The sequence below is a fragment of the Capricornis sumatraensis genome, chromosome 19, assembly GCF_032405125.1.
Source record: "Capricornis sumatraensis isolate serow.1 chromosome 19, serow.2, whole genome shotgun sequence".
NCBI lineage: Eukaryota > Metazoa > Chordata > Mammalia > Artiodactyla > Bovidae > Capricornis > Capricornis sumatraensis.
Genome location: NC_091087.1, coordinates 11,099,879 through 11,116,836, shown reverse-complemented (window position 1 = coordinate 11,116,836; position 16,958 = coordinate 11,099,879). Strand labels below are relative to the sequence as shown.

The 16,958-nt window shown below is 51.8% G+C and overlaps 1 protein-coding gene across 1 annotated transcript in view; it reads left to right on the top strand.

The window, feature by feature from the left end:
* The window catches only part of LRRK1 (leucine rich repeat kinase 1), a 143,370-nt gene that overhangs the window by 100,998 nt on the left and 25,414 nt on the right, over nucleotides 1-16,958 (top strand). Inside the window, exons 12-20 of the mRNA XM_068990902.1 lie at nucleotides 3,829-3,958; nucleotides 5,176-5,288; nucleotides 5,656-5,870; nucleotides 8,385-8,549; nucleotides 9,026-9,198; nucleotides 9,860-9,980; nucleotides 10,586-10,745; nucleotides 11,143-11,419; nucleotides 14,519-14,690. Of these exons, the coding sequence (XP_068847003.1) occupies nucleotides 3,829-3,958; nucleotides 5,176-5,288; nucleotides 5,656-5,870; nucleotides 8,385-8,549; nucleotides 9,026-9,198; nucleotides 9,860-9,980; nucleotides 10,586-10,745; nucleotides 11,143-11,419; nucleotides 14,519-14,690 (1,526 nt within the window). The remainder of the gene's footprint in view (nucleotides 1-3,828; nucleotides 3,959-5,175; nucleotides 5,289-5,655; nucleotides 5,871-8,384; nucleotides 8,550-9,025; nucleotides 9,199-9,859; nucleotides 9,981-10,585; nucleotides 10,746-11,142; nucleotides 11,420-14,518; nucleotides 14,691-16,958) is intronic.

Sequence of the window (16,958 nt, the reverse complement as noted above, 5' to 3'; positions counted from 1 at the left end):
ATGGGAAAACTTTGTTCAATAAAAGGCATCGTAAGCAAAGTCATAATGCAAACAGACCAAGAGGAAATATTTGCAGCAAAAATTGTTGCAACATAAACTGGCTTAAGTCCCTAATATACAAAGACGGCTTACAAATTGACTTTTTTTAAAAGTCAACCCAATAGGCAGAAACTGGGCAATGGATATAAACAGTTCACAGGAAAGGAAGTCCAGATGGCCCAGGAAGAAACAGAAAGGCCTCGAACCTCGCTACTAGGGAAATGCAATTTGGAATTTCATAACTGATCCTTTTCAAAACAAAGAGCCTTAGGACTTTGGAAATTGAGTCCAGACCTGAGGATTTCACTTGGAAGGAAGGAAAAGCAAGCATTTTTTGTCTCATGGAAGCCCAAACAGGCTGACAGGCAGGAGAAGGGCTGCTGGTGGACCTCAGCTGCACTCCCACTGCGGCAGGCCAAGCCTAGGGGGTTGGAGTGGACTAGAAGGTGTCTCTAGTCCAGAAAGGCAAACCGTGCCGGCGCCATAGGAGGTGGGCCAGCACTCCCTGGGGGACCAGCCGCTTTTTCGTGAAACCGGCAGAGTGCAAGACCAGAGGCACACAGGGCCCAGCAGGGCAGAAACACGCACCATGCCCTGAAAAGTGGCCCCGCGGTGGCCAGCAGGGGCATGGCTGGAGTCGGGGAGGACCCACCCCTCCGGAGGCTCCCTGGCAGGGGTGGGAGTGCTGAGCTGTCTGCACACAACAAGAGCCCTGTGATTTTGTCGATTTTATCTAGACAGTTAAGGCCCGTGCCTGGGTGAAAGGGAGAGATGCTTTTCCTAGGAGGGTTGTTCTCTCAGGCTGTTGACCTGGGGTAAGGCATCATCTCTACTTGTTTGCAGATGGATAGAAAACTCCAAGTAGATTTATGTACATTCAAGTAGTCACATTGGCGCAGTGGTCTTGTCCAAAAATAATTTGGATGGCCATTTTTACAGTAAAATTCATACCAGCTGAGTCATAAATAACGTATGAATAAGTAATTACAGTTCATAAATACCTCAAGCTGTGCTCTCTGCCCAGCCCGGTTTGCAGAGTTTCCATTCTGGGCCAAGAGGTCTGTGACAGGTGTTGTCTCTGTTTAGAGGACAAGTCCCTTATTCCATCTGTCTGTTTCTTAAACAGGCTTCTTAAACACCAAGGTGAAACTAAATATGGAAACTACAGAAGCCATGTGTTCAGAACGTGTTCTCTGGGAAGAAAGTGGGTCTTTCTTGAAGTTTTTTTTCCATGCAAATTAGGGCAGGGTGAAGTTGATCATTCTTTTTCATTTAAAAAAAACACAACATTTTTTGAACATTTTTCTTATAGAACAAGGATTAGTACAATGCTGTCCTTAAGAGTCTGTTGCACATTTATCTCTGTAGAGGCCACTGTGTTGAGTCCCATTCATACGGTACTAGCTGGGCAAATTATCTAGGCGTCAATATCAGTATTCTGTTATCGTCTCTCCCAGAACGTTCTCTGATGCCAGGTTACCCTGTTGCCATTGAGACTGCATCTACATGTGTGAAGAAAAGCCAGCGTTAAGGGAGGAGCTGTGATCCAGGGCGGAGGCATCGTTTCAGCCCCACAAAAGAATTCCAGCTTCTCTATCCTGTGTGTCTGGCAGAGACCTGGCTGAGAGGGCTTTGAGGCAGTTGTTTTATCTTGAATTTGAGCTGAAAGGGATCCTCAGGGGGGTGCTCACCTGCCCTCATTCCCCCTGCCTCAGGAGAGAGGAGAAGGCGCTTCAGAGATTCTGTTGCAATCTGACCCTCTGATTCCTATCAGTTTCCAAGCTTTCCCCACATTCTTTCTCAACTCACATACTCTGGTGCGGTAGAAACAGCAAATTTGATGTAATTTTAATAGGAACCTCAAAACCAGCATAATTACTGAAATCACTTAAATGTACTAGAGAGTTGACTTGTTCCTAGGAAGCATAAAAACCAAGTCCACATTATTATTTTTTTCAGTTAACTGGCTTTTTTTCAATTGAAGAAGTAATATATGCATTAATATATGGTAAACAAAATTTCTGAACTGCACCCAAGGGTGTGGAGTGGATATTCAGTCTTCCAGTGTTACCAAACCGAAGTCGGGTCCACTCACCCGTGTCCAGTAAAGACCATGTAGCTACACTGGGTCGTGGTGAAGGCAAGTGCGTTTATTGCAGGTGCTTGTCTAGGCAAGCCGGAGAAGGCAATGGCACCCCACTCCAGTACTCTTGCCTGGGAAATCCCATGGATGGAGGAGCCTGGTGGGCTGCAGTCCATGGGGTCGCTAAGAGTCAGACACGACTGAGCAACTTCACTTTGACTTTTTACTTTCATGCATTGGAGAAGGAAATGGCAACCCACTCCAGTGTTCTTGCCTGGAGAATCCCAGGGACAGGGGAGCCTGGTGGGCTGCCATCTATGGGGTCGCGTAGAGTCGGACACGACTGAAGCGACTTAGTAGTAGTAGTAGTAGTAGTCTAGGCAAGCAAGCTGTCCAGGCAGCTAGTGCTCACCGGCTTGAACTCCCCAAAGGCTTTCAGGGAAAGGTTTCTAAAGACAGGGTGAGGGAGGGGGATTGTGGGGGTGGAAGCAGCTTACGGACATTCACCTGACTGATTGGTGGTGAGGCAGTCGGGAGTCAGCGTCAACTTTCTGGTTCTGAGCGGTCTGGGGTCTATGTGCTTGTGGACAGCACGCAGTTAACTGCTTCCACCTGATGGGGGTCTCAGACTCTGCAAAACAGCTCAAAATATTCATGGCTCAGAATATTCTCTATAGCCCTTGAGGAGGAACTAAAGCTCCTTGACTTGTTTAATGGATGAATTATTATTTTGGCTTGCTTGGCTGTTTTCCTTTCTTTCTGTACTTTCTCAGCTTCTCTGATGAAAAGTACTCTTTGGAGCTGGGGAAGCCTAGAAGGCCCCAGTTTTTCTACAGACAAGAGGCGAGCAGAGGATGTGTGGTTGGGGAGGGCTGTTCTGGGAAAGCCCCATAGGGTCCTGTTCAGTTAGTTACACCAGTGACCTCCTTCTCCAGAAAGAACTACGGAACTTCACGTGTCTGTGGTAGCAATTGCATTTGTGTCTGATGTGCACTATAACACATAACATATGTAATGTGTGTGTTTGTAGTTTATATGCACATGCTAATAACAACATGTAACACGTATACATATTAATGTGCATGTGTGGTATGTGTGTGCATGCATATAACATGTGCGTGCACATAACTTCATGTAACAAAAGTAAGCATGTAGGCATGTGTGTTGTGTGCACATGCACATACCATCATATAGCATGCATAATTATGCACACATGCATATAACATATCTAAGTACATGGGGGGCAACTGTTTCCCATGTCTGCACACGTTTTATGGTACACAAATTTAGGCTTTTAGATACCTGCTTCCACACCTTGCTTTTTTGATTTACCAGTATCTCTTGTGTATCTCTTCATACCCATACATGTAGACCCACCCTGTGCTTTGTAATAATTGCATAGAATCCCATTATTCATTTAACTAACTCCTTGTGGGTGGATATACAAGCTGTCTTCTACCTTTGTTACTGCAAACTGTGCCACTGAGTGTCCTTGTTCTCACATCTTTGCCACACATGCTAGGATGTCTGTAGGACCGTTTCCTAGAATTGGAATCCCTGGGTCGGTGAGATGAGCATCTCATTCTGATAGATTTGTCAAAATACCCTCTAGAGGTTGTACCAGTGTATGCACCCACCTGGCCTCCATGCTGTCATGGCCCAGAATTATCCTCCAATGTACAGTCTGCTTCACCATCTCTTTGCAGTGTGTGTACTCGAATTTCCCGCCTTCCTAAGTGAGTCTTTGGAAGTCCTTTGTCTGAACGACAACCACCTGGATGCAGTCCCGCCCTCAGTTTGCCTACTGAAGAGCTTATCAGAACTCTACTTGGGGAAGTAAGTACATAGCCAGCGCTGCTGCACCGGCCCTCAGCCCAGGAAGCAGAATGTCCTTGTGTGAACCATCCAAGGACGCGGGAGCCAGGGAGACATTATCTACATACCAAGAAGCAGCAGTTGGATTTTCAGAGCCAGACTTAGTCAAAGAGGTAGGGGAGGGGGAGGTAGGGGTAGCTATGCAAGGATGTTTTCCTTGCTATTTCACTCATTTATAATGAAAGAGCGGCTCAATCATCCACCCTTTCATTCACTGAGTATCTACTGACAAATAGTGCCGAAGGATTCAGACAGTGTGCAAAATAATTCAGGCTACATTGCCTTGTCTAGAAGAGGTAGTAATCATCTTTATGATAGTGTAATTAATCGAAGAGATGGGGAAGTTGGGGGAGGGGACCCTGTCCTAAGCCATGGGGATTTGCAGAAGACAGCTGCCATTGTGCTGCCGGCTTCCCAGGGAAAAAGGCTTTGGAAAACCATGCGTGTTCACTTGCACAGTCTGATTCTCTGCAGCTCCATGGACTGTAGCCTGCCAGGTTCCTCTGTCCATGGAGTTTTCTAGGCAAGAATACTGGAGTGGCTTGCCTTTTCCTGCTCCAGGGGATCTTCCCATCCCAGGAATTGAACCTGCGTTTCTTGTATCTCCTGCATTGGCAGGCAGGTTCTTTACCACTGGGGCCACTTGGAAAGGCTTTGGAATTAGTATTTAAATGAAACACTTGAAATCAGGGCCCAAGATATTTGGCTTGGGGTACAGATTGTCAGTGGCCCCCACAGGCCCTGGAGGCCGACAGGCTGCTCTGTGTGTGTGTTCTCCCACGGGGTGTGTATGTGTTCTCCTGCGAGGTGTGTGTGTGTTCTCCTGCGGGGTGTGTGTGTTCTCCCGCGGGGTGTGTGTGTTCTCCCGCGGGGTGTGTGTGTTCTCCCATGATGTGTGTGTGTGTGTGTGTGTGTGTGTTTTCCCATGGGGTGTGTGTGTTCTCCCGCGGGGTGTGTGTGTGTGTTCTCCCGCGGGGTGTGTGTGTGTGTTCTCCCGCGGGGTGTGTGTGTTCTCCCGCGGGGTGTGTGTGTGTGTGTGTTCTCCCGCGGTGTGTGTATATTCTCCTGTGGTGTGTGTGTGTTCTCCCGTGATGTGTGTGTGTGTTCTCCCGTGATGTGTGTGTGTGTTCTCCCGTGATGCGTGTGTGTGTTCTCCCATGGTGTGTGTATGCCCTCAGCAATCCTAGCCTCCGAGAGCTCCCTTCTGAGCTGGGGCAGCTGGGCAACCTCTGGCAGTTGGACATTGAAGACCTGAATATCAGCAACGTGCCTGCAGAGATCAGAAAAGAAGGTAGGGCTTCCTTGGCATTGCAAGCCCCCCTCCCAGGGAACGATGCTCAAGTCTAGTTGCTAAGGACCTGGAGTAGACACTCCTGGGGACCCATGGAGCCTCCCTCCAGCTCCCATGTTTGGGAAGATGCTGCCAAGTTCTCTGGAACTAGGATGCTGTCTTTAGAGACCTGACTTTTAGATTTCACTTTTGGGGTGAATTGTATCACACCTTCTCTCCATAGACCCAAAAGTCTTCTCAGTTCATCCCATTAGAATATACAGAAGGTGTTCCTTCAGACAGGATGTTGTTTCTCAAGAACTGTCAGTGTGTTCCCTGCTCTGTGTCAGCAGCAGCGTCTCCTTTGCCCTGCTGTGGTTTTGCACAGGCCCCAAAGCGATGCTGTCTTACCTGCGTGCTCAGCTGCGGAAAGCAGAGAAGTGCAAGCAGTTGAAGATGATCATCGTGGGTCCACCGCGTCAGGGCAAGTCCACCCTCCTGGAGATCTTACAGACGGGGAGGGCCCCCCAGGTGGTACACAGCGAGGCCACCATCAGGACCACCAAGTGGGAGCTGCAGAGGCCGGCTGGCTCGAGAGCCAAGGTCAAGGATGATCTGCGTGCAGAGCCCCTGTGGGAGGGAGGGCGTGCCCAGGGCCCCTGCTTCCTCTTCTCCAGAGAGCCCAGGACTTTCTCTGCCTAGTGTCTGAGTCCCAGGATATTTGCAAGAGTCATCATGTACTGTTTCAAACCAGCTCCAAGGACAGTGAATCATTTCTTAAATGTCCTTGTATTTTTTCTCTTATAGTTGAGCTGAGGTTCCAGGCCAGTGGTTCCAGGCCTGGCTGACGGTTAGACTTTTTGATGAGCTTTTAAAGACCACTGCCCAGGTCTCATCAGCTCTAACCCCAAGGACTGTGATTCAGATGGCCTGGGACAGGGCCCTTCCCCATGGCGGAGAATGAACTACTGCTATAGGAGTGAGACACACCAGTACCTACCCCTAGCAGGAAGGCTGAGAAGGCAGCCCCAGAATGAAGGCCCTGTCCTCACTGACACCCACTTTCACCCCAAGTTCTGAAAAGTCCAGTTTCTAAGCCCTATTTTAAATGAGTCCTTCGATGAACCTGTTAATCATCCTGTTTTCCATTCAGTATGAGACAGATGAAAGCGAGAATTCTCTTACACTTGAATCAGAGAAGGGAGCCTGTTTTCTCCCAGCCCAAGGAATGGGCATGTGCCAGTGATGCCTCCCTTACCTGTTGCTGTGCTTATGGTATACACGTGGCCACACAGGGACACAGGTGCAAGGAGGTTATTTGTGGAAAACTCAGCAGCCTTGAGGCCAGAGGCTGCATGATGTTCCCCATGGCCTGGAAACCAATTTTGTTGCAGAGTCTTTCATACAAAATCACTTTGCAAGTCAAGGAAATCCAATTTGAGTCATTAGGCATTTAAGCTGAATGTCTATTTTGTTATAACTTAAAAAATCTCTTTCATTGGAAGATAATTGCTCTGCAGTGTTTTGGTTTCTGCCATACAACGTGAATCAGTCAACTGTGTGTGTGTGTATATATATATTTATATATATCCCCTCCCACTTGAGCCTCCCTCCACCACCCATCTAGGTCACATAGAATACTAGGTTGGGCTCCTTGTGTTATGGAAAGTCCTCAAAAATCTAGCAATAAAACTACCATGAAAAGTGAAAGTGAAGGTCGCTAAGTCGTGTCCAACTCTTTGCGACCCTATGGACTACACAGTCCATGAAATTCTCCAGGCCAGAATACTTTCCCTTCTCTAGGGGATCTTCCCAACCCAGGGATCGAACCCAGGTCTTCCACACTGCAGGCGGATTCTTCCACATTGCAGGCTGAGCCATGAGGGAAGCCCATGCCAGCAATCCCACTACTGGGCATATACCCTGAGAAAACCACAATTCAAAAAGATACATATACCCCAAAGCTCACTGCAGCACTGCTTACAATAGCCAGTAAAGCAACTTAGATGTCCATCAACAGATGAATGGATGAAGAACTTGTGCCACGTAAACAGGATGGAATCTTACTCGGCCATGAAAGGAATGAATTTGAGTTGGTTGTAGTGAGGTGGGTGAAAGTAGATACGGACTCGGAAGCTAGTTCTCTAGAGTGGAGATCTGCCCACTAGGGCCAGAACAGTCGAATAATTAACTCCAGCACTGCCCCCTTCCCCGGAACACCCCAGAAGTGAACCTAGGTAACGCATGTCCAGAGGTTTTTGAAAGCAACCAGAATCTCTGGATTCTCTCCTACCTTTTTAAGCTGTTCTTCCAGCTGTTTTTTCCAGCTGTTCTTCAGCAAATAGCTGTCTGAGGTTTGAGGAGTGACCCCCGCCCCTTCCTTTCTGCCCTCATTCACGTTTCCGCCTGCCCTTTCCAGGGAAGGACAGCCACCTGATCTTGTGAACGCTCAGCTCTGTAACTCTCTGTGTGGCCGGGCCTTCAGCCAGCTTAGAACAGCTGTCCATTTTCATCTTTTTTACCAAAAAAGCCGGTCAGCACACTGTTTTGGAGGCCAAGCTGCATCATGGTGGGAATGATTCTTTGCCACCAAGAAGCACAGCTCTGGCCCGACTCTGACCTCATAGCGCGATAGAGAAACCGCCGTTCACACAGCCTTCCCCGGCAGCCCCGCAGCGGACCTGTTAGCGTGCTCAGGGCCCTCTGCTGCCACCCTCGGGGGTGCAGTCCAGCGGCCCGTCTTGTGGCCTTGCCCACGCTCAAACGGAGCGTCAGTCTTGCTGTGAGCGCTGCCGTCAGCCTCAGGCTCCTCTGACAGGCATCCCCTCACCTCCCTCACCTGAAACGGGTGCAGACAGCGCCCTTCTGCGCTCCACAGACAGCCCCGCCCGAGGGAGCCAGCCGTCCAGCGCCCACCGCTCGGGGCTGCTGGACCCCCTTCTGTCCCTCAGACGGCTGATTCCTGAGATGCACAGCAGAGCGGGCGGTGCTTTTCCACAGCTGCGCCTTTTCCAGACCCCCGTGTGCGACGTGCTGCGGGATCAGTTCTCTCAGTGGCACTGGCTAATGCCCTGGTTGCTAAAGTGTCTCCCTGTCGCTGCCCTGTTGCTCAAGTAGGTTGAGTCTGTGGAGTTCACCGTCTGGGACATCGGCGGCCCCGCCAGCATGGCCACGGTCAACCAGTGCTTCTTCACGGACAAAGCCCTGTACGTGGTGGTCTGGAACCTGGCTCTGGGGGAGGAGGCTGTGGCCAGCCTTCAGTTCTGGCTGCTCAACATCGAGGTGAGGGGCCCCCACCCTCCAGCCTTCAGTCCTCAGGACGTCTCAGGGGTGGGGTGGGGGCACAGAAGATGGGTAGGGAGACCCTGGGTGCGCTTGGCTGCAGTGTCACGGAGGCCCCAGGATCACAGATCGCCGTGAAACGCAGCCTTCTGTCCCTCCTCCACGGTTGGCGGTGCCCTTGTCCTTTGCTTCTTCCTTTGGTGTAAGAGCCCTCATCTTGGACCCAGGAGGGGAACAGGGCTCTCCTGCAGTGGAAAGGTGCTGTGGGCCAGGAGGTGGGGTGCAGTCTGAAGGAATCAGAGGTAGAAACCCCAGGGAGGAGTCGAGGGCCCTCACACACCCCTGGCGTGCGGCAGGCCCTCGAGGTTTACAGAGAGGAGTTCCGGGGGGCCAGCTGAGGGTCGTGGGCGTCCAGGGTTGACACACCCACCACCCAGGGGACTGTTCCCGTCCTCAGCCCAGACTGTCCCTTGCAGGCCAAGGCCCCAAATGCCGTGGTGCTGGTGGTGGGAACACACCTGGACTTAATTGAAACCAAATTCCGTGTGGAGAGGATCGCCACTCTGCGTGCCTACGTGCTGGCCCTCTGCCGCTCGCCCTCTGGGTCCAGGGCCACCGGCTTCCCGGACATCACGTGTAAACACCTGCAGTGAGTGTCCTACGGCATCCTGTGCACCCAGCCTCTCGGGGCTGTGGCTGCCTGCCCCTTGCTGTCCGTCTCTCCAGAGACAGCTGCTCTGCCCACAGGGGGCTCCTGAGGGGGGTCTTTGCTCCTCTGGAGCCCCGTCCAGGGTGAAGTGTGGCAGCTGTGGCCTGAGGAAGGTGAGGTGCTGCCCAAGGACCTGCAGGACAGGGCCTGGAGATGCTGTCTGAACTGCCTGTCTGGGTCTCCCTGCTGCCAGGCTCGGCACTGTGCGTGCAGCCCCAGTGGCACCAGCAGACAGGAGCTCACACACCACCCAGCACACTGTTGGTCGCTGGGCAAGAACAGCCCCCAGGCGTGGCCCTGGGCCGCCTGCTGGGTCCAAGTGGTCTCAAGGGCTGGGATGGGCGAGGGTGCCACGGGGCGGGGGCGGGGGGGGGGGCGGTGACAGGGCACACTGGAAAGACTGACTGAGGCACCACACCGTGGTCCCCCAGCAGCGCGCCCTGCACCGCATCAGGCCTCAGTAAGTCTCTGTGCCTGTCTGTCATGAGCTTTCTCAACTTGCCAATATTTAGGATGGAACCTTTGGGAAAACAGAGACCCTGAAGTGCTGGTCAGAGATGGGGGTGTGGTGAGTGCGCACACTTCATTTTTGTACCCACAGCGAACTCTCCTGTAAGAGCCTGGAAGGTCAGGAAGGGCTGCGGCAGCTCATTTTCCAGGTCACATGCAACATGAAGGACGTGGGCAGCACCATCGGCTGTCAGCGACTTGCAGGGAGGCTGGTGAGTACTCGTCATCCCCTGGAAGCAGGGAGGCTGGTGGGTTCCCTCATCCCCTGGAAGCGGGGAGGCTGATGGGTTCCCCTCATCCCCAGGAAGTGCGGAGGCTGGTGGGTAGCCCCCATCCCCTGGAAGTGGGGAGGCTGGTGGGTACCCCTCAACCCCTGGAAGCGGGGAGGCTGGTGGGTGCCCCTCATCCCCTGGAAGCGGGGAGGCTGGTGGGTACCCCTCAACCCCTGGAAGCAGGGAGGCTGGTGGGTTCCCCTCATCCCCAGGAAGTGGAGAGGCTGGTGGGTACCCCCCATCCCCTGGAAGTGGGGAGGCTGGTGGGTACCCCTCATCCCCAGGAAGCAGGAGGCTGGTGGGTACCCCTCACCCCCTGGAAGCCAGAAGGGCCTGCTCTCCACCTATCAGGGTCCTCACCTCCCTCTCCCCGCTGCCCTGAGGCACATTGCTGTGCATGCTGTGGGTTGGGCCCTGAGGCCCCTGTGTGAGTGGTTTCTAGGGGAAGGTGGGGGGCCGTGGCAGAGACAGCCCGCCTGCCAGGTGCTCAGGAAGCTGGCGGGAGGCCCCGAGCCTGAGGGCCCAGGCTTGCCCTCCCGCCCCAGATCCCCAGGAGCTACTTGAGCCTCCAGGAGGCCGTGCTGGCGGAGCAGCAGCGCCGCAGCCTGAGCGACGACGTGCAGTACCTGACAGACCGGCAGCTGGAGCAGCTGGTGGACCAGATGCCCGGCAGCGACATCCGAGACTACGAGGATCTGCAGTCCGGTGGGCAGGCAGCGAGGGCGGGCCGGGCGGGCGGGTCGTGAGGGCTCAGCTGAGTGCCAGCAGGCACAGCCATGGGCGGGGTCCTGGGGAGGGGCACCCAGACTTTTCACTGCTTTGTGCACAGCTGCAAATAATGGCAAAGACTTCAGCTATCGATTTGGGGTGGCAAATCCATTTTAACACGTAAGCAGATTTGCACAGATGGAATGCATGAATTATGGAGGTCAGTACCTTGGTTTCTTGAGAACCTGTGAGGAGGCAGCTGACTGCTGCAAAGGGCCCCCTGTGTTGGGAGCTTCCTAAGAAGAATCTGTGGCCTGGCGCCCCTAGGAGGAGGTCACCCAGAGCCCCTTCTGCCCTTTGTTTGATGCTGCCCCCTCCTCCCCTCCCCGGGCAGCCATCAGCTTCCTCATCGAAACGGGCTCCCTTCTGCACTTCCCGGACACCAGCCACGGCCTGAGGAACCTCTACTTCCTCGATCCCATCTGGCTGTCCGAGTGTCTGCAGAGGATCTTCAACATCAAGGGCTCTCGGTCGGTGGCCAAGAATGGGGTGATCAGGGCCGAGGACCTTCGGCTGCTGCTGGTTGGCACGGGCTTCACCAAGCAGACAGAAGAGCAGTACTTCCAGTTCCTGGCCAAATTTGAGATCGCCCTGCCCGTGGCCAACGACAGGTGAGGCGACGGACTGGGCCGAGCCGGCTGCTTCCCACAGGAGGGAACTAGGGCCAGGGCCCCTGGTGGCCCGACAAGGTTTCCAAGGATGGGCCCTCACAGCAGCTGCCTGCCTGGGCTTGGGCAGGGTGGTTGGGCTCAGCCGGTCCCAGCTGGCTGCTCCTCCCTGTGCCTTGGGTGTCTCTGTTCAGGGGGTTCAAAGAAACCCATTTATTGGAAAGGCATAGGGAAACATGTAAGCAGGGCAATGGCCTTAAAAGTAGCTTTGGGGAGTTCATGCTTTGAGCAGTTGATTGGTTATTTGATGAATAAAAATGGAGTAGGTACAAAAGTGTGCATGCCAACTATCCAGCCCAGTTTCAAAATGCAGGGAGGGCAGGGACTTGAGGGGCATGTGGGTTCAATCTAACGGCACTCTGGCTTGGTTCTCAGGGCCTCCTTTCTCTACTTCAGTTTCAGCTGTTTCCTGGGTCTGATGCTGATGTTGGCCATGAGGCAGTGGCCAGGATGCCAAATCCCCAGACCCTTTTGATGCCTGTCATAGAACACAGCACCACCCGGCCCCTTAACCCCAGAGCTCTGGGGGAACACCCTCTGGACTCTCAGGGGGCTGGCCTGGCCACTCTGTGGCCAGCCAAACAATTCCATCAGCACAGTCTGGGTCTCTTGGGAGCCAACTCTGGGCCATCTCTTCCTGAGCTCCCACCCATATTTCCACTTGGTCTAATGACTATGGGAGGGGCCTCAGTCCTTCCTGCTTCAGCCCCATGGGGACCAAGAGTGAGTCCTAAAAAGAGAAACCCCAAAGAGGAATTCAGAATCCACATGACCCCTCCCATCCTGGCCCAGGTGTGTCCTTGACTTTGGCCCCTGGTAAAGCAGCCTGTGAGTTTACAGCATTGCCAGAATTTGACAGTTTTCTGATTATTTTATCAACAGGTTAGAGGAATGCGGAAATACTCTCACTCTGTAAAAGCAACTGCCTCTTTTTTTCCTCATATGTAAAATAGAAATAATACTATCACCTACTAGTATTATAGTCAATGTGAGGATTAAATCAGAGAGTCCGTGTGACCTATGAAACGTATCTCCTGCACCTTTGAGCTTCAGGGGCATCCAGGATTATCAGTGCTGTTATTGTCACTATCTTTGCGTTAAGTACTCATAGTCAGTGGTGTCTCGTTCCATCTAAAGTCAGGAGTGTCTGAGCACTATACCTACCTCTAAGTGTAGATATAATGGGTCCCTTGTACCCCAGAGACAAGGAGTTTCAGCTCTTTGCACCATAAGCTTTTATATGATCAACAAAAACAAAGGCATTTGCTGCTCCTTTTAGAGCGTGGCTTTCAACCTGCAGTCCCTGGGAAAACCGTCAGGGCCTTTCTAAACCTCTCTCTACACTTTCGAGTGTTTGTACTTCTTCCAGGCAGGGATGCACTGGTTCTCAGCACTCGGGGAAGGCTCCGGCCCAACTGCTAAGACAGCCTCAGGGACGTATCATGGACTGGCTCCGCCATAGTGCAAACCCCGTGCAGTGCCCAGGTCTTCATGGCTTTCTAGTCGGCAGGCACGTGAAGAACTCCCCTCTTAGTTCCCCGAGCCCACACCTTTGGCAGCCCTGCCCTGTTAGTGGTCGCTCTCAAGCCAGTGCTGGTGGTTTCGCCCAGGGCTCTGCTCACGTTGAGAGGGGCTTCCTTTGCCCATCAGTTTAAACCTCTTCACTTGCCATTCTGGCTTTTAAGTCATCCGTACTTTCAAAAATATTGAACACCTGCTGTGTATGCCGTGTGCTGGGGCACCTGGGTACAGAGTGTGCCCCCTCCCTCAGGGCACACCGGCCACATGGAAAGAATTGGGAAGTCCCAGGGCACAGCCACGGAGGGGGTCCCATGTGCCCAAGCTGAGCATGGCATAGGCAGAAGAAGCAGGCTAGATCTCACTGGGCACTGACAAGGGCCTCCTGTTTGAGGTCAGAGAGATAAAGAAGGACTTCTCAGAACTGAAAGGCATGTGCCAGAGAATTCCTGGCTGTGGAGAGAGACACTCCAGCTGGGGTCGTTGACAAGGTCCTTTGGGCCAAGACCTATAATGTCTGAAAAGGACCGAAACGTCACCATCTGTCCCCTTGGACCTCACCTACACAGCCACTGTCCGTTCTTCTCTAACCCTGCAAGGCTGGCATCCCCACTCTTCTGCCATCAAGGAGGCAGAATGGCAATGAGATTGGGCCGTGTGCTGAAGACACCCTGGGTACTCCACCCTCAGGCTGTCTTTGAATTTCCCTTCCATAGTGTTTTCAGGGGTTCCTTTCAGAAAGTCCTAAAAACATTTTATAGGACCTAAACTAATGGAATTTTAAAGGATTAGGAGAACTGAAGGCAAGCCTTTAAGGACACACCCAAGGCTCTGCCCAAGGCCATCTTAGCTCCTCCAGGACACACAGAAGATGCTGGTTTTCAGGGAATTATTGGAGGGACCTCCCTCGTTTCAGCTTATTAAAAGTGATCACAGTCATGAACAGCTCACTGACACTGCAATTCAGTCCTTTTATGAGTAAGACTGATCTTATAAAACATCATTCTTTTGCACAAAGAGCCTCATTCGAAATTTCAAGGTAATTGTGTTATCTCAACTGGCCAAGAACAATAAATAGCTTCTAAGGCCAAAGACATTTCTCTGACCCCCAATATCTTGTCCTTGGAACCGTGCAGCTGTATTTGTTTTTCCTTCACCATCCGAAGTTAATTTTAAGTAACTCCCCAATCGCAACCCAGTTTACAGAGAACCAACTGTGATTTGTTGTGTCTGTGTTTATGACCACAGATGTTTTCACGTCTTCCCTCGCCATGTTCTAGTCTCTATCTTAGAGACTTCGACAAACTGATTCGCTATGCCTATCTTCGTTTTCTCTTGGAGTATTTATGCTTACCATATGAACTACCCCCTCTTTCTAAAAATGGTTCCAAAGGCCCTGGGAGGAAGGCATCGGGCAACCTGAGCTGCTTCAGCAGATCCCGCCCCAGGCCAGACTGTCTGCAGGGGTGAGAGCCCCACAGCAGAGCTCAGGCCTTGGTTCAGCAGCCCCCTTTGGTGTTTCAGCTATCTCCTGCCGCATCTGCTTCCATCCAAACCCGGCCTGGACACCCACGGCATGCGGCACCCCACAGCCAACACCATTCAGAGAGTGTTTAAGATGAGCTTCGTTCCGGTTGGCTTCTGGCAGAGGTTTATAGCACGGATGCTGATCAGCTTGGCTGAGATGGACCTCCAGGTAGTTGCGTTTTCTGCATAGGGCACTATTTGCTTGCAGGCCAAGCCCCTGCGGCTATGCCCTGGTGGGAGTGGGGGGAGGGAGACACCCTTTGCTGGAGGAGCCTGACTGAAGACCCTTTCCTGCAGCAGAACTGCTGGCTTAGGGTCCGGACACTGGTACAGCGTGGCTGCCTCCTCTCCTGTGGGCCACAGACCCACTTGAGTCATTCTGTGAATGCCAAATCAGCACCTAGCTGGCTTGGACAGACTATCCCATGAGGAGCAGTGGTTTCAGTCTTACCAACGTCCACATTCCCTGGCTCTGTGGCTGTGGACCGGGACTCAGAGTCTGCTTATCCAGACACTGACCTTGAATATGCTGCTGCTCAGGGATAATGCCCGGAAGAACCATGGTTTTGCCATTCAGCCTGTGACTGAACTCCCCTGGGGAGCTCTTAATAGACACAGACCAACAAGTCAGAATCTGTGGGTACGGCACACAGGGATCATATTTTTTAAAGCTCTCCAGGTGATTGATTTCACTGTCCAGTCAAGCTTGAGAAACACTGGCATAGAACTTTAACTTGGTTTGGGAGGAGTAACGACCTAATGGAAGGAGTTCTTTTCTGTGGGCTCACCTGGGGTTGTTGGAGGAGGGCTTGGCTCTCAGTCAATGTTCATTTCATGCAGGACAATAATATAGAAGTGGTAGTTGGCTAGAGCAGTAGTTCTCAAAGTGGGGTTCCTGGGCCAGCAGAATCAGCCTCACTTGGGAACTTGTTAGAAGTACAGATTCTCAGAGTGAATCTATACTGAAAGTCCCTCAGTCATGTCCGACTCTTTGCGACCCCTCCAGGGTCCTCTGTCCATGGAATTCTCCAGGCCGGAATACTGGAGTGGGTAGCCTTTCCCTTCTCCAGGGGATCTTCTCAATCCAGGGATTGAACCCAAGTCTCCCACATGGCGGGTGGATTCTTTACCAGCTGAGCCACAAGGGAAGCCCAGGAATACTGGAGTGGGTAGGCTTTCCCTTCTCCAGGGGATCTTCCCGACCCGGGAATTGAACCAGGATCTCCTGCATTGCAGGTGGATTCTTTAGCAACTGAGCTCTCAGGGTAGGCCTCAGCGCTGCTCCAAAGCCCTGCCTTAGAAGCACTAGTGTAGAACTAATGGCTCTGTTTCTCAGCTTTCCGGAGAATTCCAACCTACTTCGCCTTGTGAGAACCCTTGACATAAGCCAGAATTGTTGAATAATGGACAGTAAACAGTATGAGTTTGCCTTTGACATGTTCGAGTTATAAGGCCCTTATGGAATTAAACTTCCTGCCTGTTAAATAGGGATATTCTTTGATCTTCCCATTTTACTGAAATGTTCAAAAGTAAGTGCCAGAGCCTGAAAGTACCAAAACCTCTCACAGCTTGTTAGCAGGAAGGAGTCTTGTGAGCAACCCAGTTGGGTGCACTGACAGGCGGAACGAGTGGGCGCAGGGCAGGCTCTCCCAGTGTTCCTGCTTAGTCACCCTCCCTCCCTTTGAACTCTGCTTCCTGCTGTGTTCTAAGTGGGAGGTCACACACACCCCCGCCCCCCTGCCGAGCTCGGCGTCGTGTGAGGCCTGAGCTCCCAAGGGGGCTCAGTGGCTGGCCAGGTGGGCGCCCTTCACAGCAGCATCCCTCACTCAGAATTAGGAAAAGAAGCTTTGCTGGAATTCAGTCTCAGAAGTAATCAAAGGTATGCAGATTCAAGCATGGATAATATACTACTTTTCACCTGTCAAACTAGCAGAGAGCTGACAGCCAGCCCCGCAGTCAGGTCATGGTGAGTGGACATACAGCTTAGTCACCCTGGAAGCGATTCCTCACTAGGAATCCAGAGCCTGAAAACATTCAAGCCCTTTGACCCAGTAATCCTACCACTATAAATCTGAACTATAGCAGTCATTTGAAATCAGAGAAAGCTCTGTGCTTTTTTCATGTTCATTGGGCTTATCTGGAGGAGCAAAAGACTAGAACCAATCTAAAAGTCCAAACAAGAGAATGACTCAACAAATTACTTAATAAAATATTGAGATTTAGAAAAATGAATTTTATGAGTTTCTAATCAGACAGGAAAAGCAACGTTTTTAAAAGTACACACAATTAGAAATTTAGAAATGCCAAGTTACAAAATATGGCCTCAGCTGTTTTATAAACATTACAGATAGATAGGAAAACACCTAGAATAAGATACACTAAAATTTTCATGACCTGTGTGTTAAACTGGTATTTTATTTTCTCTCTTATTTCTCTG